This window comes from Epinephelus lanceolatus, chromosome 9 (genome assembly GCF_041903045.1).
Source record: "Epinephelus lanceolatus isolate andai-2023 chromosome 9, ASM4190304v1, whole genome shotgun sequence".
NCBI lineage: Eukaryota > Metazoa > Chordata > Actinopteri > Perciformes > Serranidae > Epinephelus > Epinephelus lanceolatus.
The window spans coordinates 32,567,776-32,593,157 of NC_135742.1; the positions used below are offsets into that span (position 1 = coordinate 32,567,776).

Here is a 25,382-nt window from a genome sequence, read left to right on the forward strand (position 1 = left end):
TCTTTTTTTATGGCATATTGTCATCTGATTAGTTGAATAACATAGTTTCCTTGTAATGCTGATTCACTTCAACCTTTTGAGAGTTGTGTATTATAATAAAAGGGGGGAGTGGGATGCAAAGTTGACATTTCAGCATCAATTTAGACTCTGGCGCCCCTTTGTGGTATCCATGCGGAACTCCATAAATTCAATTTTCAGTTAATAAAAACTGGTTATTCCACTTATTCCATGAAACTCTTATTAGACAAAAAGCTGGATAAACTAAACAAAAATATGAATAAAACTCCTCATGGGTTTAGAGGTAGCCAATGCCTCTGCAGTTGTGATGGTGACACAACTCAGCTCAATTAAAAAATGTGTTTTTGGAGGGTCCAATACCTCAGTTTTTTGGTAATAACCTAACCCTACCCTAACTTATAGTGGAATATAAAGGCTAAATGAAACAAACAAACAAAACAACTTATATAATAAACATAATGTAAATGTTGGCAATGTTGTAATTTTATTAAAAAAAAAAAAAAAGCTCTCTCTCTCTGTGTTTATGCGTGTGACAGTGGGGGGGGGGGGGGGGGGCAGCTGCACAGCTGGACAGGTACTGACCAATGTCATCTCAGATTTTAATGAACTTAAGTTATAAAATAAGTACAACATCTACAAAACAGGAGAACAAATGCACTAAATACACTTACATTTAGTGTTCCCTCCCACTGGAAGCAGATGAAACTATGTATATTGTCATGGCATGGGTGTAGTCAGCAGATAAGGGCATGAGTATACGTTAGCCACGTTAAACAATGTGGAGACCGACTGTAGGTTACTTTACATTTATGTCTCCGCGTGTATATGTTCCCCATCACGTTGTACTATTAGGACATGATGTCTCAGTAAATAACACTGACATGAGCAAGGGAGGGGCTGGTGCAAAACACACTGATAGAATGAATGCAAAGAGCCAAAAGAACACTTCCTGTTGATGCAAAAATTGCAGCAGCAACTGTCTGACACATCTGGACTGGAGAGGGGGGGAGGCCTGGCTGTAGTGTTAGCGAACTACTGAGGGGAATGGACAACGTTTAATGCTAATCTGCAAGACGGTGAGTTTAATGGACTTCAACTTTGGCTCGGGCTGGTGACGGTAATGTGTTCTCAATGCCGGCGCGTCTTTACTCTGACAGCGAAATAAATGGGGAAATAATTGCCTGCGACCGTACGCTAGCAACTAAATGCTAGCTAGCATTAGCCGCTACTTAGCATTTGCTGATATGGGATGGCTGCTAGCTACACTAGCGCTAACGGGGTGCAGAAGCTAGCTAGCATAGTAGCTATTTCATGACAGCCGACATAGTTTGTACCCGCGTTCGACGTTGTAACTTAGCTACCATACCATACGATGTTTTAAAGCTTATTTATAATATGAGAAAGCCTGACCAAAGCGTTAAACACTCCACCACGCGTGAAAGTGGGAAGTCACTGTGAAAGTTTGGCTTTTTCTGACATAATTGCCCGATACTAAGCTAGCTCATATAGCTAGCGCTGTTAGTTAGCTGGTGCCTGTGTGCTGCTTGATAGTTGGTGGTTCGGCCCTGTGAGCCGATGCTTTTTTTTAGCTAACGTTGATTTAACTATAAGTTGCAGTAGAAATCAGACATGGTTGACAACTAAAAAGCAGGTGGATGTGACGGTCAAGCTAGCGATAGCCTAGCTGTTCCGCTAGGTCGCATAGACCCCCATCAGTTGCTAACTAACTACTAGCAAAATGGTTTGCAATAAAGTTTGAGAGACTGCACATTTGCTCCCCACTGTATCGGCTCTGTATGCACGTAATTTACGATGGGATCGACAATACATGTTAATGTCCCTCAGTGTCTATGCACGATGAAGCAAGCACGGATAAATGCCAGTCTTAATGAATAAGTTAACGTACCGAATATATAGCGAGGACTTGAAATAAAACGCTTTATTTTGCACCCACTGTACGTTAATGGGATGGCATCAGGCCCGTATATGCAGCGTGTCATAAACTAACCTGTAACGTTAACTACAGTGGATTTATATGTTAAGCTGAAAGACTCAAGATAGCAGTATTATCAGTGTTTTTTGTCGCAATAAATGTAATGTTAGCCTACCTGTAAACCTATTGTAACTTGATGTTATGTCAGGAAAGGACAAAGTACAGGGACTTGTTAGGTTATTCTGTACACCTGGGCTCACCTAGCTCACCAGGCAGGCACTGTGTTAAGCTACTATCAGCTTTAAATGTTCCCAGTCTGCCCAGTTTGAAACCAACAGCACGCATTATTCTAGGACAACTGCATCTGAAACTATCTTAAATGGTTTAACTGTAAGGCATGTCAGAACACAGTGGGGCCAAACCAATTACCACTCTTGCATGAGCAAGCATTATGGCTTTGCACCCATTCAACCCTATATTATAGTCCCATTTCTGTTTGGGATAAGCAATGAAACTGTATTGGCTTGTACCACGAGCTGAAATTAGTGGTTGTGCAATACACAGCATATTGATGCTGGTAATTTCTGGTGTAGACAGGGCCCTGTGGTTTATCCTGGTAATTTGGAAATTCAGAAATTGCTGTGGCAGTGCCAGATGTTGTTTGTAGCAGGAGCAGGTACCATGCCTTAATCTGTAGATTTGCAAACTTCACACATTTTCCTAATATATTTGCAACCTTTTTAAAATGTTGTTCAATGCCCATAATATTGTAATAGTTATCACTTTATCATTGATATAGATGTCATTACATAAACTGTTTCTAACTCACAATGTAAAAAGTTAAATGCATGTTGCAAGTCAAAATAATCTTAACTATTTACTCTCTAGCAGTGTGATATACAGTATTTTTCGTACGTATACATTTTGGAAATGTGGAAAACTTACCTAAAGAATTCAGTAAAACTGAAACTACATGTCAGCAAATGGTGGCTGTCTTTGTTGAATTCTTTCCTACCATTAGCAAAATCTGACCATTTGGTGGTGATAAAATCATCAGTTTACATCCTCCAGAAGTGCTTGATTTGCCACTGACATGCTCAGATTGTTATTCTAAGTGTCTAAAGAAAAATATGGAAAGGACCCCTACAAAGACTGACCTTTATGTCAAAGAGAAAGATCCTTTTTGTTTTACCAAAAACAGCCCTGAAATCGCTACTGCCAAACCCACCAGACTCCATTTAAATAAACAGAAATTTAAGCATGTATCTAGCCAGCATATTTTCACATCTTACTGGGTGAATTAAGAGTTTATTTCAACCAAACCATTGTTGACCCAAAGATGGGTTCTGTGAATTTTATTTTGTTTCTTAATGCTTTAAATGAAGTGTGTTTTAAAATGATGAAAGTACGGTCTGTTTAAATGGAATCTGGTGGTTTTGGCAACAGCAACAGTACTGTTTGTGATTAAACAAAAAGGATCTTACTCTTTAAATAAAATATCTTTCGCTGTAGGGATCCGTCCCATAATAAACTTTTTCTTTTTTCAATTCAAGCCTGTCAGTGGGCAAAAGAAGCACGTAACACTAGTGGATGTAAACAGACAATGTGCATATGCCCGGAGCCTGTTTAGCAGCTTCTGACTGCAGCCCTGTCGCTCAGTATTGGATCATTTCCAAAAGTTGTTGTTGCTGTCAGTCACTTCGACACCAAAACGTGAAAATAGGGTCCAGGTTGGGAAATACTGAAGTTTAAGGCCCTTTAAGGGCATTGAATAAAATCTATCATTGCCAAGTGTAATTGCAACAGTGGAATCACTGCAGGGTGGCTCTAGGTGAAAAGGCAGTGTAGCAGGATGATATCCTAGCTAATTAGCGCTGATCATTAAAAGCACTGTTCCCACCGCAAACAAGACATGGTAAATTTGTCAAGGTTGATGGTAGACAAAATGCAGGATAACTGGTGCATGCACAAGGGAAAGGGTGAACTATGAAGGGCAGACTCAGAGTACTGTTGTGGCTCAACTAGATTTCCTTTCAACAACTATTTACTATCATCTGATTGCATCATTTATTGCTTGTAGAGGATACAGACGTTGGAAACGATAGATAATGTTTGGCTGTCATTGTGAATGCCTTACTTTTAGATTTTTTCTTAATTAAAATTCCAAAACATACCTAGCTGATTCCTTTTTGGCTTCTCAGCCTTGAGTGTAACCATGTCACCAGGAAGTACTCAATTGTGTCATCATGGCAAACTTACTTCACTGCATTGCATTGCATGGTACTGTATAATTCTGTTAGTCTGTTATGGTTTCTTTTTAGTGTTTGATAATGAATATGCTGTTGAAAAGGATAACATATAATAAGTAGGGGCTGAGGTCTTTTAAGTCATCCACTTGTCTTCATCTGATAAGCATGTGAGTGGGCTGAAATGAAAGATGAGCATTTTCTTGTTTTCCAGTTATTTACTTCAAATCAAATATGAGAACACACCCGAAGGCGAAGCGTACAATATTTAGCTCTGCAACTGAGCTCCCACTAAGCTTTAACATTTTCCACAATGCACGTAATTCTCACACCAGCAGAGTTCCTCACATCATACCTTCCCTTTTAGTGTATCTAGTCTATTTTTATCTTGTTTTTTCTACTATCTGTTTGAAATTGCTCCCCCAACCTTTGCTTGTTAAGCAATTCTGTTCTGCGTCTGGTCTGCCCCACAAGCTGTTTTTCAAAGTAGGTGAAATGCTGCTGATGTTGAAGAAAGCATACAATGCTTGCTTGCTGACTTTGATTTTTCTTCTAATGTTTTTTTTTCCCCTTCCTTTCGTTGACTTCTCTTTTTTTGAGTGGCATGCCTAAGTTATAGGCTTTAGGTAATGTCTTACCACCAGAGTTATGCTGACCTTATGGTCAGCCAAACTCTCACAATGTACTCAGCATCCTTTCTACCCACCTACACGAAGCAGCTGTGTCAAAAAGGTTTATTACCAGGCAGGGAGCTTGAGCCACAGATGGAAGTTTTGAGCTGAGTTTAATCATTTTCAGTTTTTCCCACGTGAGCCATGCATGTGACCCTCGCCCAGCATGTGCATCTCAACTACTGAGCATACATTCTTTGGCTGCCCTTCAACTTGGCTCCATACAGCATGAATGCTGTTGGCAGCCATTACTGGTATGTTTTAGTGTATGAACATGCTGTATTTGAAGGCTGGTAATAGGGGAGTGAAAATAATATACAGTACACCTTCTTACGATTCTCTGTTTTGCTACATCTTTCCCTCTCATGTGCCAGGATGGGAGCATATGGTTTGTTGGACAGGTGTCTTGGCAAGCTTTGGCAACTGGAGGAAGTGTTTACATTCCCAAAGTGCTGATAGGGACTCAATGCGCAGAAGATCATGCTGAATTGCCAGCAAGGGACAGGGAGGGAGGAGGATGAGGTGCAGGGGGAGAGATGAGAGAAGGGCAGATGGAGTGGGGGAGAGGAGGGTTAAGCCTGAGAACTGACTGATAGTAAGGTTTTGCAACAAGGAAGTATAAGCTCTCACAAACAGAATTACACAGAAGGTACAGTGGAATTGGATTTCACAGTCGCTGCTTTCCAAAGTGCAGTTTAACTAGTTCTGCTGAGAAGGCAGGGCCTTTGTCTATTAATATTCATGAACCAGCTGAAGTCAGTATATTATTGTGCAAGGTTAGTGTGCCACTTGTGTGACTGTGCCTTTAGGTTTAAGTCAAAGCTTGATAGATGCTCTGATGCTTTTGGCTCATCACAGATAAGGCGCTAGCCCAGCACCTGCTAATGTGTGCTCACATTTTTGTTTTCTGGCAACTCAAGATCCAGACGTTCAGGAGGTTTAAAGGTAGCCAGATTATCTGCAGAGGTTGTTTCCTCTGCAAAACAAATGGCTCTAGTGATTTAAACTGGTAAAAGCACTCAATAAAGCAGTTTCACGTAAAAAAAAATCTGTTTTTCTGACTCTACTTGTCAGGGAGGGGCTGCTAACTGCGGTGGCTGGTGCAAAAATGCAAATGGCCTGATCTAGAGCCAGTGTTTTGTTTGTTCATTCTGGGCTACTGTAGAAACATGGCTGTGTAGCATGTGAACTCCATGGATGAGGACCCACCCACTATGTAATTATAAATGGCTTATTCTAAGGTAACAAAAACATAATGATTCTTATTTTCAGGTGTCGATACACTAAAGAAAACATACTTATTACATTATATTCCATTTCTGCCAATATATTCCCCTGAATCCTACACACTGGATTTTTACCACAGGGAGATGTAGCTGTCAGTTGGATGAGAAGATCAAAAAGCACTAGGCAAACAAAAGCCAACAGGAGCGGTTGCGTCAGTGTCATTACTGACAAACATTTAATCTGGTGTATCAAAGAAGCTGTTAAGAAAGGCATTGTAAGAAACTTAAGATTTCATTCTTTCCCTTCCAAATGCAGCATACCTTTACAGCTTCCCTCATTTGTGACTGTTTGTTCAACCAGTTGTAACTGTTTGATAGCCTTTACTTCCCTCTCAATTTCCTTGCTGAGCAATAATGGCTACTGATGAATAATCACTGAAAAGTGCAACAAATAATTGACGATTAAAGAATTAAATATGCAGATAGGGTTTTTAAATTCAGAATCTATCTATGGATTACATTCTCTTCCTTGTTCTTGCACACCCTCTATTACTTGAACTTGATTCTGTGAAAGTGGTGCCACTCCCAGAAAACAGCCACTCCCTTTGCACATTATATATGTTGCTCCAAACAAACTGTCTGCCAAATGGGTAACTGTTGGAGCTATTATGAAAACATATACTATGTATGCTCAATGGGAATAATGTCGGTCATTTTCTGGATATAAATTCACAACAAAATGACTTTGTGTGTGTTTCCAGTTACTATTGGTTTTGCAGATGTTTGTTTTTTATCTTTGAGATTAAAACATAGTGAAGTGGTCAGACACTCTAATGTTAAGTTTATGCTGGGGATGGGCTCGAGTACTCGAGTACTTGAGTACTCGTAGAACTAATATGTAGCCCATTAAGAAAGGAGGCTGAGTTATTAACATTGTAAGGATCCTTCAAACTTGGTTACGAAAGATTTGTTCAATACTGAGGCAAGATTTTTTTTTTTTGGTTGACAAATTTATGTTGTCTGAAGGCATGTATTATCATATTGTCAAGCCCTGTATTAAAGATAAAAAGAAAGAAAAACAACCAAAACACAACAAAATATATTACACTTGAGGTGAGAATGTACCTCAGATGTAGCCTATAAAGTGCTGTTTGCTGCAGTGCATTCAGTATTGTCTGGGCTCCAGACAGACTTTATACATTGGTTGCACTGATGCACCTAACTTTTTATTTAGGTGCATCAGCACATAGATTAGGTGCACCCAAATTTTTTCACCACCTGTTTAGGCACTGCCGTAATACTACTTTTTTTTAAAGTGTTAACTGTTATGTCAGCTCCCATACACATTGGTAATTTCTTAACTCATTATGTAAATGATTGCATAGGGCTGTACATTAGCATTTTTGCACATACTGCTGGTGCTACAGAGGTTGAAAGTTTATCAGCACAGGTTACAAAATTGTAGCTGGAGTATAAATGTATAAAGTAAGTCCACTGTAGTTTATTGTATTTCCCCTTTCTGTCTTGGATTCAGACTTCTTGTATAGCACACGAGTATTTGTGAAGAGAGAGAGATACTTTATTTGATTATGAAGACCAGTGTTAATGTTCAATTCTCTAGTTTATCAGTGAAGTACATGAACATAAAAACAGTGACAGCTGACTCATAAATGCATCTGTCCCCAGCATCCAAGTGCTGTCTCACCATTGCATGTTAGACTACAACTACCAATAGTGATGCCCTATCACTTCACCTCACACACAAACAAGCACACAAACCCTCACCTCAAACAAACAGGCAGCTCTGTCTCACACACACATGCAGCACAGAGCTGCCACTTGTGCCACTTGTGCTACTGCAGTTATTTCATTCATCATACAGCCATGCAGTAAAAGCCGAAGATGTTGGGTTGGGATTCGGCATTTTACCGGGGTCAGGGGAGACAGGTGGTGGAGCGGTTACCTCCGCTTAGTGATGTCGGGTCTGGGCTGGGCCTTTCAGGGCAGGGGACAGGTGTAATGGGCACTGCAGCATTTTTCTTGATGACAAAACAACCACTAATGCCTTACATTTTAAACTGGGGGTATGTTTTACAATTGTGATGTTGCTTGAGGAGGAGTACAGGGCTGCTTACACATATTTAATACACACATGGAGACAGATTTGTTAAATGTCAGGTGCACTGGTATGACTAATGATAATGTTTAGTTGCACTTGACAGATTTTTGGTCGTACTCTGGAGCCCCGATTATTGCTTTTATCGTAGAATCTGTCATATGCAGTTCTGTATAAGGTTAACCTGTATCAAATACTCAAACAGTCTTCTGTCTCATTTGTTTTACATATACAGCACAATAGTTTTTTGTTACCTGTGAAATTGTTAAAATGCGGTGTGTATTGTGAATGCACTGTCTCAAAATCTAATGATTTCTTCTCTTTTCTCATTTTCCTGTCAGGCAGCCGACAAACTGGAGAAGCATATCCAAGAAATGGACGACGGCAGCTACATCGAGTTCGATGTGCCGGAGTTCAGTAACACTGTTCTTACCCAGCTCAATGAGCTGCGGCTGCAAGGAAAGTTGTGTGACATCATCGTTCACATTCAGGGCCAGCCATTTCGAGCCCACAAGGCTGTGCTGGCAGCTAGTTCACCCTACTTTCGTGACCACTCAGCTCTCAGCACCATGAGTGGCCTTTCCATCTCGGTCATCAAAAGTCCTGAGGTGTTTGAGCAGCTTCTTGCATTCTGCTACACAGGTCACATGTCCCTGCAGCTCAAGGATATAATCAGTTTCCTCACTGCTGCAAGCTTTCTGCAGATGCAGGCCATCATTGACAAGTGCACCCAAATCCTTGAGAGCATCCACTCCAAGATCAGCCTCCCAGTTAGTGTCTGCAGCCCAGAGAAGGATGACTCACAGACCAGCGGCAATGGGGTCAACGACAGCAACCTCTTTGTAAACCCTACCCAGATCTCCCCCCCTTACTACTCCCGGCAGAGTCAGGCAGGACACGAAGCGCGCTTTGAGCTGGCAGGGAAAAGCCTGGGTCGGGGGCGACAACTTCAAGAGGAAGGCCAGTCAGACCGAGGCAGTAGTGATAGTGTGTCAGAGCATGATGCTCCCATAGAGGGAGAAACGGAGCAAGTGGAACTGATCGGCAAAGACGGGCAAGTAACAGATGTGCATGTGAAGATAGAGAAGACCGATAGACCCACTTACTCAGATAGTTCCTCAGCTGGTGATGATGGCTACCACACAGAGTTGGTAGATGGAGAGCAGGTATTGGCTGTCAGTGTGGGCTCTTACGGGCCTGTCATCCAGTCTGCTGCCTATTCTTACTCAGGGCTGTCCTCCTCATGCTTTGTCAACCTTAGCAACTCCAGTCCTTCCCGCTCCATGCTCAGTGGCTTCAGAGGTGGGCGAGCCAGGGCAAAGCGTCCTTTGGCCATCCCAGCAGGGGTGCTGAGTCATATCAAAACAGGCTCAGATGATAGCGAATCAGCTGTGGGAGCCACAGGGTTGGAGAACGATGTGCGAGAGCGTAGCCTGCGGAGCCAGTGGTACCCCTACAATGAGAGACTCATTTGCATCTACTGTGGAAAGACCTTCAATCAGAAAGGGAGCCTGGATCGCCACATGCGCCTGCACATGGGAATCACCCCATTTGTTTGTAAATTCTGTGGCAAGAAGTACACAAGGAAAGACCAGCTGGAGTACCACATCCGTGGCCACACGGACAACAAGCCCTTCCACTGTCAGATCTGTGGCAAATGCTTCCCATTTCAGGGCACCCTTAACCAGCACCTGAGGAAGAAGCACATGGGAGCATCAGAGGGCAGTAATCATATAGACTCTCCAGAGAGGACGGAGGGAAGCTCAGGTCAGAAGGACCAAGAGGATACGTCTGAGGGGATGGCCTTCGAGGCGCAATATGCAGAAGAGGCACCAGCCAATGATATGGAAGAGAGTTCAAAATGCAGTCCAGAGGAGGCTCAAGCATCAAGATGTGATTTTTAGGTCCTGCTTCAGGTTAAGGAAGCTTTAAGAAATGTTTATCTTAACTCAACTTAAAGGACTTTTTTTTCTTTTTGAATCAGCTCCCTCTACTATGGACATTTCTTGTGTCAAAGGGTTTCTGTCAATTTTGTGAAAGTTAGACATTGAATGCAGAAAGCAAATGGGTGCTTTATAGAAATTTGATTCTTTCAAGCAAAGGGAGTAACAACTTACTATTTTTGAGGAGGTCCCAATAATCAAGACCCCCTAATTGATTTCTCTTTTTATCTTTCCATGTTTTTTAAAACATATTTACAGAGTTATATAGGCATGTTGCAATAATTGATAATGTGAAAGCTCTGGTAAGATGCTTGTCATATCACCTTTTTACCTGACCTGTTTTTGCACATGTGGCCACAAGAGGTCACTTACTCACAAGGAATGATTTTTCTGCCAGTGCAAAGCTTCGTGTGACATATCCGTTCAATACCTCATGATGCAACTACATACTCATAACAGACAGTATTTTAACTTAAATAAAACTCACCAGGTTCTACCTCATAGCCAAGAACCTACCAGGCACAGACGTGTTCACCGTTTGGAAATCCGTTTTAGGTTGTATATGTACATTATCTTATTGCCAAACCCTGTAAAGAATATTCTCTCAACACAAAGCCTTGATACTTAGAGGAAATATTCCTTGCTGATTGTATGGATTGGGGACTTAGTCCTTGTCAAATGTTTCATGGTCAGCCAGGTTAAAATGATGATTAAGAAGGTGCTATGTTAGGAGTACATTAAATTTGCTAGCTTTCTTGTGTGTTTGTTTTTGGCAAATGCGGAGAATAGAGTAAGAAAATGGCCCTGCATATTTTCAAGATATGATTTTGCTGTCTTATAACGTTTATTCTACAAAACACTTAAGATATCTCTCATCACTACTGGAGATCTCACTCTGTTGGCCAAGGCGTGGTTTTTTAGATGCTGTCATCCATGTAATGGATGAGTTACGTCCATACAGTGAAGTCATTTGTATTTCTCTATACTCTGATGGCAGACTTATACTGAATTATTGTATGTGTAAATTGTTTTGTCCTGAGGTAGGCTTCTAGGTTACTACTCAGCGTCTAACAGAGACGGGAGTACTCATTGTCAACTCAGCACAGTAGGAACAGCTCTGGACCTGTTCACATAAATCAGTATAGTATACTAGTCTGAATAATATGCAAACAGAAAGAACAAAGGAATCTCAGCCATTTTGACATGGTTTTTCTTCCATTATTTGAAAGAGCTATAGGATTGTTTCCTTGTTTTCCTTCTGTCCTACCTTTTTACGATGGGACGGTCGATCTGTGATCTTTGTTCTCTGCATTGGGTGGGGTCAGATGCAGACTCGGAACAAGTTTTCCTCATTCTTCAATCCTACTTCACGGTGTTGACATAGATGCAGCATTGCTAGATTAAGGAGAGGTAGCTGATGATCCAAAGCATTGATGCACTTTGCAGAGTTGGTGGGAGGGATGAGCGCTGTCCCATTGAGAAAATGTGCTAATTTCTGTCTTAATTCTGATGCGGCAGTGTCAGGGTAGTACTAGTTTCACAGCAGTGATTTTTTTTTCTTACTCTAAATAAAAATGTTGTGAACTTTGACAAGACTCTGCAATCACATGAATACTATTGGCTACAAGTCATGCATATGGCTACCTATTTTATCTATACTGTTTGAACCATGGGGAAATGGGATGGGGGTGTTGTTAGTTTATAGAGACTTTGGTTTTAAAGTGCATTCACAGTAAATACCTAAAAGGCCATTCAAGGGCCTGATTGATTATTCTGTCATATTTTGGAAATTTAAAGCTCAGCCGGGTTGTCCCTTTTGTGCTTTCCTGCTTTCTTATTGCCAATCAGCTGTTTAATACGTTTTTTGAGAGCACCTGCTATATGCTTTTGTCCCATCTGGTCCATGCTGAATTTGTGTCAATGAATTGGATTTGATTATTTCACAGTTTCCATATGATTTTCTACTTTGTGTGTGTTTGGTGGGAGAAATACTGTGTTTTGTTGCTTATGTCTAATGTCAAGAGTGCAGTCCTTTTTATTCCACTGAATGTGCGGTTATCGTCTTCACTCATTGACAGTCGAGATAGCGAACCAAAATGTAGGGAATTTTGCAAAAATCGGTATAGCTAGCTTTCCGTTATCTTTGTGTTCAAGGAGTCATCACAAACACTTTCGGTCATCACACCCACAGTCTATCAGTACATTTTAGATGAATGTTTACTCAGTCCAGTTCATTTCTGTCGGCCGCTGATGCGACATGCAGGTTTGACGGCTGATCTGAACTCACCAAAATCAGCAGCTGACTAAATTGATTCTTGCCCTTCACTCAGAAAAAAAAGGAGATGCATTGTAAGTAATGTTTTGTGAGTAAAAGGTACAAACTGCTAAAACATTTTTGTGCCAAGTGTTCACACACCAAAGACTAGTAGGTGATTTTTAAGCATAAATTTTGACTGTATTGCATAATTGAATGCTCAGCGAGGAGAAGAGGTTCTTAATTTAATGTAGGACTAGGACATTGCTATTTGTAAGGAATGTATGTTTCCCAGCTTGTAACAATCACTTGTGTAAAATTTGAACAATTTGCTAAGAAGACATTAAGCAGCCAAGTCATAAATAACATAATATATTAAGCCATACAAAAGCAGACAATATAAACGTTGTGCAATAGGTATTGTAATTGTTTAAGCCAATGTAAACAAAAGAGAGAATACTTCACAAAAAGTGGCATCTTTAACTTAGTGCCTTGCCACAAGCTTTACATTTTAGATTCTGGCACTTAGATTCCTGTGCCTCTTTCATTTTCTAATGGATTGAAAAGAGATTATAAACCGAATATGGCCACAAACATCCTTTAAAGTGGTACCAAGAATGAATAGAAATGAATTCACGTCATTCTTGTTCATTTTGTCGTTATTTTCAGCTCAAGTCCTACCCCCGTTTTTGCTTTTATCTCTCTTTTTTTTTTTTTTGTCATGGAATGGACTGATTTTAAGGTTTCACTGATTTTGTAGCAATTGATAACAATCAAATGAGGCAGACTCGTTCCCTGCAAGCTGTTGCCCTGTGTTTTAGAGACTATACTGTATGCCTCCTCTCTAACCACTGAGGACAATCTTAACATTGTACTGTAGTTTAAGGCATTTCAACAAAGGAAGGAGATGCATGAGAAACACAAATTCTACTTCCTCTCATTTGTCTCGGAGCATCTGGCAAGGGAACAGCTGCTTGGGTATTTAGCAGATAATAAACTGAATATATCTGGAGTTTAAAAAAAAGCAAAAAAAAGCTTACCCTCATATACTGTAGCTGAATTGCACGTTGCTCAACCACAAAATTGTATGAAATTGCCAATGGATAATTTTTTTTAAAAAACTTGAGTTTTCTTGTATTTGTGTCATCGACTGTGCACTTACAGTTTTTTGTTGATAGTAAATACCACCTCCATCCGGGAAGTTTAGTTCATCTCTGTAGTTACCCTTAAGGGACTCAGCTATGATGGCCTCAATCACTTTGGTAGGGACCTTTACCCCTTAAATGGTGCTTTTTAGACTAATCCGATTCTTTTTTTATTTATCAAACAAGTAGACAAGTCCATGTAATCATCACAGGTGAACGGAGGGGAAATTGTTTAAATGCTTTTCATGAACTACAGTTACGTGACACACACCTTCAGAACCAACTGAACTTGACACACACACTCGAATCGACTCTTTGTCAACTCTTAGTTCCACACCTCTTGAGAGGAACGGGAGATGCATTATGGGCCACAAGTAATCAAAAGGAAGTGTTTACAGGGAAGGCTGTCAGACTACTTTTTGAAATTGCAGCTCGTCCTATTCTTTTTATAATAAACTCACTTCAGGTAGTTTACAAACACTGATACAGGCTTAGAAAAAAATCTTAAGTCTTCCATAGCTTTTCTGTCAGTTTCTGTCCACTGTGTATTATAAGAAAAAGCAATAACCTTTTTAAAAAAAGTGGTGTATTGGGATCATCAAGCCTATTGAAATATTGGCCTGTCATATATCAAACAAAGTGAATGTCAGGGAGCTGTTGAATTGAAGTAGGACCAGGACAATTTGATATTGATTTATTTTTTATATATTTTCTGAAACTTTGGAAACTTTCCACTTCAGAAAAAATATATATAAATGGGGAAAAAAGTGGTGTTGCTTGCTGGTGTTCTTAAATGCTCATCAAAATCCAGTGGTAGTCAGAAAACTGCAACACAGGAACTGAGCGTGTGGTTCAGTCATCTAACTCAGTGGCACTGTTCAGAGTTGCACCTCCAGCTGTGTCAAATAATGAAAGGGATTTTTGGGCTGTATAGCCACTGTTTGGGAGCGGGCTATCTGTGGTCATGCTGAGGTTAAGTGGTCTCCTTCGGCTCCTTGCGCACTGAGACTGTAGTTGTGGTTGTTCAGGACAAGGGGGAAGTTTTCAGTCCAGCTATTGTTCCTTTTCCTTTTACAACTCCCTAACCTCTGCACTATAATGTCTCTGGCTCATATGTATTTGGTGACAAGGCAAAAAAGAAAAAAAAACCTTAGAACTCAGGGTATATAGTGTTAAAAGTGGTCTCATTGGACATACTACTAATGTCCATAGTATAATCGTGCACTTCTCTTCAGGTGGGGAAACAAGTCCTCAGTCAGTGGTTCCCAAACATTCTGCCTCAAGGTCTCAATGAGCCCATATTTTCCACAGAGCTGAAGCATGGGGAGCGCTGGAGACCACGAACCGAACCATGATAGCAGAAACACCCCAACTCCTGTTTTGTCCACTCTACACACAACCTCACAACCCAACTGTGAACCTCAGAACTCTACTGTTTTGTACAACTATGAAGTAAATGAAGCTAGCTAGAGCTGATGTTGTATCTCTTGCCATTTATGAATTTATTTTATAGCATGAAATAAAATATATTTATTCAAATTATATATTTTACTCATAATCATTCTGTGCTGCTTCATTTTGGTTCTTAAGCTTGTAAATTGCTTTTTTATTATATAAAAAATGTCAATAGAATAATGCGTTTGTAAAATAAAGACGCTCATTTGGCTCTGATTTGTCTTTTGTGTGTCTCAAAAATGGATTTGTATGTGTGTTTAACATGTGCATGCAAACTTGAATGACCCACAGGAACGCACTTGGTGTTAAAAGGAAGAGAAAAACATACTGTTATATTCAGCCAGCTTTTAGCAGTCTTGTTTACAAGGTGTTGAACAACAAGGCATCCAATATATGGGCAAAATTGATTGCTGACATGCATGGAATTCACATGATACTGTCATCATATTATGAAGGCATGCCATCTGGAGAAGAAGCACATGTATGTGCAACTTTTACCCTCTAGAGGGAGCTAGAGTACAACAAATACACCTCAAAGGGTCACTAATCCCCATGTGCCAGAAACTCAGTTAAACATAAACAAGGATGTATCTCAGAATGCATTGACCATTGTGATGTAAAACACTATGCCTCAGTATTAAAATGTTACTAATACAAACAGCCCTGAGTAAATGTTAGGCCACTAGTTTGAGAAAATTAAGTTACATTTGGTTATGATCAGCACCTTTTCCTCTTTTAAGTTCTTTCGAGACTTAAATAATTTATTTTTGCTTAGAGTTTTCTTGCTTCAGGGGGTGCTTGTGGAAAATAGCCCATTCACAAAGTCACAGAGGCCAAGTAGCAGAATCTAAAACAATAAATTAGTCTAGTCTCAGATGGCTAATAAAATTAATTTATCACCAAACAGGCTCCGTTCCCTGCTGCATCTGCAGTCAGATTCTCTGCCCAATCGTCAGCGCTGTTATTGCTCCTGTCCCTACTTTGTTAAAAAATGCACCCAAAGGGAGACATATATTCATAAAATGGCACAGCTGTGCAACAGCCTCCCATAGTGTTACCACTGTCTGTGGCTTTCACAGAAAGTAAGAACATGAGGGAACCAAATGACTAATAAACCACCAAATTGGCCAGCTATGTGCTTAGCTGACATTTTCTTTAAATAGTTTGCAACTGTTCTTTCAGGCTGCATGTTGCAGTTTGACTTCATTGAGAAAAAAAGTATCTAGCTTTTTTATACCTTAATATATTGATACCTACCAATCAGTAAATCCTATAATACTTGCAACACATGATGCAAAATAAGCATCAGTCACTCATTGCTGAAAATTCTAATAAACTGGATGAATTGTTTAAATGGCAGCGTTATAGGGCCGCACAGACATCTGATCCTAAAATAATAGACTAAATTGCCCTGTGCAGTGGAATATGAGAATAAAAAAGAACCACAGAATACAAGGCCAGGAAACCCGAGGTAGTCATGTTTCCACAAGGAGTCTTTAACTGCATTCTATGGGAATGATGTATTGTGGCTCTCTGTAACACAAACTCTACCAGTTGGACTGGAGTGAATAATTGGTAGGTATAGCTGTTTCACACATTCGTTAATATGTACTTTTGGGATGATCATTTGTTTTGTTATGGCAGTTTTGCAAGTAGAACATGACTGGTGGGTCCTCGGTTGCCTGCACACGTTTGCTGCACTTTGGCTCAGTCTGTCTCATGCAGCAATGCACCCACAGAGTCCTGAAGCTGCAGCCTTCTTATGCATCTCACAGCTCAGACAGGGTCATTTCAGGCATGTACTCTTACCTTTTTGGAATGCCGCTGGAGCAAAAATGTGCCTTGTAGTTTGATAATGTGACCTATTAATTAATTTAATCCAGAAGATAGCTTGATGTTTGTCATTTTTTTTTACCTATGGGCAGTGGTGCCCCCATAAAGTTTTCATAGGGGTGGTCAGATGGAGCCAGTGAAAATGCACACCGAAACCAAAAGCCACAACTGAATTTCAGAAATTTTATTATGCAGTTAAAGCAATAGCCAATATGAGAGTTAAGGAATGCATTCTGATATACTTTGGTTTCTTATTTTCCAGTTAATATTACTAAGTATGTGATGTGCATAGACTAATACTGATACAGTTAACATATTGAGTTCCTCAACAATCCTGTTTTAATGTGGTATGTATCTATACATGTTAGGTGAGTCATTGCTCTTCAAATAGGCTGGTTGTTCTTTGTCCTTAGAAATCAAATATACAGCTTTCATTTGAAAGAGTACATTGACTTTAGGGAACAAAACATTTAATGGAAACAAGCCTTTTTAAGTTTAGGGGAGTCTTGTGGGTATGCATAGAACCCATTTTCATTGGGATATCTGAGGTGAGTGTTGAAGGGACCTTCAAGGGAAAATGACTTTGTCAGTTGTTCCCTCGCCAAAAGTTTGCCTAGCCCTGGAGCATCATTTAGCCTCCTTCCTGTCAAACTAACATGACATACTTGGTGCCAGTGGATGCCTTCGGTCAGTAGTTCCCAACTGGTCCAACCACGGGGTCCAGATTCCTCCTTTGTCATAAGTTCAAGGTCCACACAGTTCAATACACCAATCAGCCAAAACATTAAAACCACTGGCGGGTGAAGTGATAAACATTGATCATGTTGTTACAGTGCAATGTTCTGCTGGGAAACCTTTGGTCCTGGCATTCATGTGGATGCTACTTGATGTGCTCCACCCACCCGAACACCATTGCAGCCCAAGTAAACCTCATGGCAACAGCAGTTGTCGATGGCAGTGCCCCCCCTAGAAGGACAATGCACCACGCCACACCACAAAAACTGCTCAGGAATGACCCCAGGAATGGGACAAAGAGCTCAAGACATTAACTTGGCCTTCAAATACCCCGGATCCCAATCTGATTGAACATCTGAGGAATGTGCTGTAACCCCAGAGGTACCCCCAATCCATGGTGGGTCCTCCTTGGACCGGACTTGGCTCTGACCTGTCAAGGCATGGACACAGGACCTCTGGAGGGTGTCCTTTGGTGCAGGGTGTTACTTTCAGATCCTTTGAGTCCTGTGGGTACAAGTACATCTTACAGATGTTTGATTAGATCAGGATCCAAGGAATTTGGAGGCCAGGTTGATGCCTTGAGGTCTCTGTCATGCTCCTCGGGCCATCCCTGAGCCGCTTTTGTGGTGTGGCTTGGCACATTGTTCTGCTGGGTCGGCCACTGCTACTGGGGAGTGCTGTTGCCATGAGGCGGGGTACCTGGTCTGCACTGGTGTTTAGGTGGGTGGAGCGCGTCAAGTGGCATCCATGTGAATGTCACAGTCCAAGGTTTTCCAGCAGAACATTGCACTGTAATAAGATGACCAGTGTTGTTCACGTCACCTGTCAGTGGTTTTAATGTTTTGGCTGATCGATGTATATTCGCTCTGTGCTGGAAATTCGCTGTACTTCAAAATAAAGTGTGTTTTTTGTTTTTTTGTACAAACTTGACACCTTGGCGAGTCACTTACGGTCCATTCATAATGGACTCGCGACCCACCAGTTGGGAACTACTGCCTTAGGTTGTCTAGTTTCACAAGAGACCACTAAGCTTCATGCTAGCTTTATAAATGACCACAACACAGCCCATTAAAGACAGTAATGTTGACCCCAAGTACTTTGGCAGTGGGGGAGCCAGCAACTGTATCAGGGTAGCCATGGCCCCCCTGGCCCCCTGTGGAGGCGCCACTGCCTGTGGGGTCATTTTGAGGGGCTTTTGTAAAACACATTGTGCCTTTAGATTTTTCTTAATCCCTCTGTTATCTGGTATTACTGCAATAGGGCCGATGTGTGAGTAACTCAAGCTCTTCCTTCAACATATTGTATCTGACTAAAGCATTAAGGATACTCCCAGTTGACCTCATTGATCATACAACAATGGAGGATAATGGATCTTGCATCCTGTCTGGCTTCTTCCTCATAATGTTGTTACTCCTTTGCTCTCTGAATGAGATAATACTGCCACGTTACAAGGGATCTGGGAGTCAGGAGTGCAGCTACTGAGGAAGAAGAGGAAAACAGGTGATGGGTCCCCACCCACACAGGATAAAAATCCTGTGATTTACTAGGTTCGTTTATTCCTGAAGGGACTCCTTCTCTAAGAAACCACTGGAAACTACTGGTCTACCTCAACCATGAGAGTGTTAAATCGCTCAAAAGGAAATGCGTACAGCGACAGTTGCGGGAAGTTAAACTCTGACCTGTTGGCCTGACTCACACAACGCCGCAATCCCCCCGCGTGCGATGGCTGCAGGGCACAGGTGCGCTGCACGTGTGAATGCTATCAAGGCCGCGACAGAGTGGAAAAAACAATGAAAGTGAAGCCAAGGAAGCACAGCAGCTAGCAGGTAGGGTACCATTTCCCCCTTTAAAGCTGAATATTGGCAAAGCTTGGTTCGTTTTTAAGCAGCTAATTAGAAGTAACGTGAAGTATCTGTGAATTCAGCTGCTTGTTAGCTAGCAGGTGTATTAATGCTAAAACGGTAAGTAGTTAGCAAACTCCAGTGAAGCTAACTGCTAAACATGCTAATGTTGACGTGGCCATTCCAGAAGTTGCCATGTTTTCAGTTTAAACAGTTTGAACACTTGTTGCTGTGTTATGTGGATAAAAATAGTAGGCCTGTGATACTATTGTATTGCTGTGCCCCTGTGTTTGTCCTAAACATACTGGGCTCCACCTGGTTACAATGGCTTTTGGCATTGTGACGCAGCACAGTAGCAAACGCATAGGTCTAAATTATAAAATGAATGATGTGCTGCTTTGTTTCCAGTGTCCTGGTATTGTGCAGTTTGGCTCATGGTCGTGGTTTAATACAAGAGAGCCATTGTTAATGTTATTAGTCACATCTGTGCTTTTCCTGCTATGACAAGTCAAATGTCTACAGTGTGAGACAAATGCTTATCACTACAAAAACAGGAACAGGACATGTTTGCCTGACAGTGGGCATAGTCTCAGCTGTGATGTGGGGAAAAACTGAGATTGTGAGCTTACAAAATGAATAAATTACTTGTATGAATGCTATTATGACAGTGTTTACGGACATTTTAGGCTTGAATAGAGAGGGGCTGAAAAGATTAGGGAGCACTAAGCTTGAATACCATTTACCTAATCCTGTGCCCACTATTCCTTTTTCGGTATCTGCATCTTTTCATACAGACAGTTTGACTAAAAAGTAACCAGAACACTAACAGAGTCTGCTGATGTTGGAAGCAGTTGTGTGTTTTGTAGTTAAACAAAAGTAATACAGCAGGTGAATGCACTTGGCTGAGTTTTAGACCTAGTCCACATGAGCATGGGTATTTTTAAAACGGAACTTTTTTGGCCTCCAGTTTTTAAAATATCTGCGTCCATACGAGCGGTGTAATAGAAATACCTCCTTCCACATGACACCGCAAATTCCACTATCAAGCAATGTAATACACATGCCAAAGCAGTAGGTGGGTGGCGATATAACTCCTAACTGTAAGGCCATTGTAGCCAATCAGAAGGCAGTAAAACGTCATTACCGTAAAAACAACAATCTCTGAACTCCCCCCCCCCTCCCCCTCCCCCACACCAATTCAGCAGAAAGAACTCCAGATTCTGATTCCTCAGCAGCTCCGTGAGAATCACTGTGTCATCATGTCACTGAGTAGTGTTAGTTGTATGATACAGCCACAAAGTGCTGATATGCAGTACTTTGTTTAGGTCCATCCTCAAATCGTCTCTCGCACACACTGGATCGGGTAATAACACAGCTGTTTTCTGTTTACATCGCACACTGTGACGTCATACAATGGAGACAAGACAAAATAACTGCGGTTATCCTGTCCACACATGACTGCTGACACCGGACTTTTCTAAAAAGTTCACCCTGGACTCTGGTTACAAATAACTCTGGTTACAGGGCCCCAAAACTGCGGTTATGTGGGGATGAAAGGCCAAACCGTGAGCAAAGAGTCACGGTTTTATAAATACCCGCGTTGGTGTGGACAGCCCCTTAATGTGTAGCTGCTGTTGTTCAGGAGGTTTGTGCAATTTACTTAGAATTACATAAGTCTATGAGTCACCTGGATCATTGGTCTCATCAAGAAGGAAAAACTGCAGTAATGACTGAATAACCTGAAACAGTTCCCAAAACAAACTTCACTACATCAGTTTTAATGAGTTTATAATGTTTTATTTTAAAAAGTGGTGGAAGAGGTATTCAAATCCTTTCCTTCAGTAAAAGCACTAACACTATACTGAAAATATCTATTCTCTACTAGAAGTAGAAGTCCTGCGTTCAAAACCTTACTTAAGTAAAAGGTAATATCAGCAAAATGTACTTCAATTTGTTCAAGTAAAAGTAGTCATTGTGCCGTAAAATGTTCCTGATCCAGTGGCAGATCCTCCTTTAGGTGACATAGGCAGCATAAATGCCTTTGTTTTTGTATATAAATAGTTATTAAGAAGTGATTTAATGATACAGTGCTTTTTGTGGGGTGGGGGTTGGTGTGGGAATGCCAGTGGGAGCTTGCCTGGGGCGCTAAATGTGCTAGGTACGTACGTCGCTGTCCTTGTCAGTGTTTAACTTTTGGATTAGTAATAATAATAGTAGTGATGATAATAATAACCTTAATTACTATAGCGCTTTTACAAACCCGAGTTACAAAGTGCTTTATAGTACCGTACCATACAATATGATAAACAACCAAGTAAAAGAATATCATCCACAGAAAACGCAATTTAAGAATTATACAAATATTAAATATAAACTTAAACACACATGTCCATACATACATGTCTAGGCTATGCGCATACATACACATAAAGGCATCACAAATGCACATATATGCACACATACCCACACACATACAAGCATACACACATATGTATATATGGGTATGCATACATGAGTGCACATACACACCTTCAAAGTCATACAATGTTATATAAATGCCAGTCTGTACAGGTGGGATTTTAACAACTGTTTAAACTGAGGAACTGACTCAGCCGTTTGGATGTTGAGGGGGAGTGTGTTCCATAACTTTTGATATATTGGTTATATTTTGTAATATTACTGCTGCAATAATGTGTATGTTGCATTTTACTGCTGTAGATGTTTAGGGTTGTGCTTATTTGAACTATTTTATATACTGTCTGGTAGTTTAATCTACAGCTTTGTGACGATTCATTTTTCAGCTGATCGGAGAGGGTTTTATGTAGTTTATTTAGATTAAGAAGTAGAATTTTCTCAGTCCATAAAGGAACATTTCACCAGACAGGAGGTATAAAATAGTTAAGTAAAGTAAGTAGCCTACAGGTACCTCAAATTTGTACTTAAGTGCAGTACTTGAGTTAATGTTCTTACAGATTCCACCACTGATTGTGAAATGTCCAACATTCAAAACAAGCTCAGATGTCACCATTCTAATGCTGGGATTTCAGTAAACTGTTGGCAACTCCTGGCACAGAGGAGGGTGGTAAATTAAGTCTGTACTGGTAGATAATCTTCATACACTATAATACCTATAATTACATGTGCTTACCTGGATAAGGAAAAAGCTTTGTTGAGTTGGGGTAAGCGTGTCGTGCTGAGTTGGCGTGACATTTTAACCACAACCCAGAGGAAGAGGAACATCTGTCAGATTCTGAGAAACCACTCCTTTTCCCAATATAAGCCTTTTCATGTTGTTCATATTTTCCTTTATTAAAACTGAGTCAATCTGTTGTACTGGAGATGATCCATGCGCAGTAATTTTGACTCAGGGTCCAGTAATGGTTTAGAGGCTCGCTGTACGGCTGTTTCTGACCACAGCTTGGTCCTTACAGAGCATGCATTGACAGTAAGTAGTAATGATTCATAAGCAGAAAGAACTATTTGTTTTTGAGAATTTTATAATTTGAAAGGAAATGCCATTTTAATCTTTTAAGACAGACATAGTACACTGGTGAATGTTTTTGTTGTTGATCCTTTCCATGTTCTGTGCGAGCTGATCTCTGGTCTTGTATGGTATTTTAATATTTTGGCACACTTTTGTGATTATTTTGGTTGAAAGCGTTTTTCCAATGGATTTATCAGAATAATGCCAGATACCAATGAAGTTTGCATGTGAGTCTTTGTGTGCTGCGTCTGTGTGCAATTATTGATAAAGGGAGCTGTGGGATTAAAGATGAGTGAACAGAGTTTAGCTCTTAAAGGTCACAGGCTGGGTTTTGTCTAACAGTGAGGATGCCACGCTAACAAAGTTTTGTTGAAGCAGGAAAATACTGCGACGCTGGAGTAGACACAGTGCAGTAATACCTTACAAAATAAAATTTCCATTGTGCTAAGGAAAATTTCTGTCTTCCATCCCTAAGAGATTTCTTACAAGTTCCCTGCAGAGGACTCACAGACGTTTTGGAAGGAGATGAAACAATGGTCATGGCACGTGGCCGTGCAGCTATAAGCAAATCTGCACGTCCCCGCAGTTGGAAATCAGTTCAAATGCTGAGCTTTTGGAAAACGGAAAAATCCCGAATTCAATAGTTCCACTATGTAAGTAATAAACAATGAAGTGACTATTCTCCCAAAGAGAAGCCTCACCACATTATTATGCGTTTCTATTTTAAGCATCTCTTAATAACTCCCATATGCATCACAATAATTTCACAGCAGTAATGGGGAGTCGTTTGAATAAATGACTTGGAAAAAGATGTTGGTTACGTTTTTATTGGGCAGCATTTTGTTGGATCTCACTATTTAGTATTTCATAGAGTTGTTCAGAGTTGTGTTTTTGCTGACTTGCAGTGTGACAACGACAAGGGTAGGTTGTGCTCAAGTTAGAGCTCTGTCACCTCAGTGGAATTCTCCATTACATAGATGTGAAAGAGACGGAGAAGGTACCCAGACACTGAAATGATAGTTTAGCTGTGGTACATCAGTACGTCTTAGTCTTTGGTAAGTTGTGACAGAAAGATGGAGTGATCACATTGGAGAAAAGAACAGAGAGATGAAAGGGAGATGACAGAAAGATAAATGTGGTGTGTTCAGTTTGCAGACATTTTATGGTTTCTGCTGGTGTCAAAGTGTTTTAAGGGCTTTTTTTTTTTTTTTTTTTTTTACAAGAGGCTGGATTCTGTTTAAATATGTAAAAGCATATGTTAGTGTATAGTATTTAGGCCTAGTGCTCTGCAGTATCCAGTATACTGGTTGTTAGGGATGTGCCATATCATCTTGTTCACGATAATACCGGTATCATTTTTAATATCATGAAAAATTCATATTGCGATACTTGCAATATTTCGACTTGTTGACATATTGACATTGTACTATTACCCACGGCAACAACAAGCATGGCTGAAAGTGAAATTAGACTCCGCAGTGGTTGCAAAAAAGAGGAGCAGCTTCAGTAGTGTGGAATAAACTGTGCAACATTAGGCCTGGGCGTTCTGAATGTTTTATGAACAGCCCTGGACTTCTCAGACTCTATAAGCGAGTTAATGCTCAGAGGGAACTCATTCAGCGGCTCCTCTGGCAGCAGCACAGCATCTCTCCCTCTCCTCTCTTGCTGTATGCACCCGGGAGTCAGCGTCGTCAAGTGATTTTGTCGTAAACCTTTGAAAATGTAAACCTACGTGAAAAAACATATACGTGAACGTGGTTCACGTATATGTTTTTTTTAATAGTTATAGTTTTAATAGTTATTTTAGCGTAACAGCCTGTTACAGTGTGATATTGGAGGAGAAATGGCAGCGCATTAAGGTCCAGGTAGGGAAATAAAACCAACTCCATTATTAAGGATTTTTTAAGAGAAGGAAATCTCCTGTTGATTTATATGTATTGATCCCAGGGTACATTTTTTGTATTTGGGAGCTGTTTGAATGTATCATTTGTGGTAGATTTTATTTTGTTGAACTGTTGATATTGTATACAGAATCTGAATCTCACTCTGAGTTACTGTTGTTGTTTACAAACTAAAGAAATAAGAGATGATTTTTGTGTAGTTTTACTGAATATTTGAAGGGAAATGTTAGCAGGGCTGTTTCAAGACATTCTGGGGGCCCTAGGCAAGAGGCACCATTGCTCTGACACACGCCAGGAACTCACAAACTACTTTGTATTTACATTGATCTGCAGCTGTGTAACTTCGTCCAGTTCGGCTGATGAAACGTTGGCAAACCTGGATGTTGGCACGGCCAGATTCAAACACACCTGGAGGTCTGCACTGAAGAGTCCTGGCTTTCCTGTTCCTCGTCCTCTCCTGGTGACCACTCATAATTCATTTCAAATGTCATTTTGGGGAAAATATCCATCTACTTGGTGTAACGCTATAGTGTCAGTTTGCATCAGTGTAGCAAGTGTGACAACGAGTGATGTTATACTCT

The 25,382-nt window shown here is 40.6% G+C and overlaps 1 protein-coding gene across 1 annotated transcript; it reads left to right on the forward strand.

Annotated features, from left to right (window-relative positions):
• Positions 1 to 938: 938 nt before the first annotated feature.
• On the forward strand, positions 939 to 15,218 carry zbtb34 (zinc finger and BTB domain containing 34). Its single transcript, XM_033619836.2, has 2 exons — positions 939 to 1,094; positions 8,552 to 15,218. The coding sequence occupies exons 1-2, from the start codon at positions 1,077 to 1,079 to the stop codon at positions 10,112 to 10,114; spliced, it is 1,581 nt and encodes a 526-aa protein (XP_033475727.1). The 5' UTR covers positions 939 to 1,076; the 3' UTR covers positions 10,115 to 15,218.
• Positions 15,219 to 25,382: the final 10,164 nt, after the last annotated feature.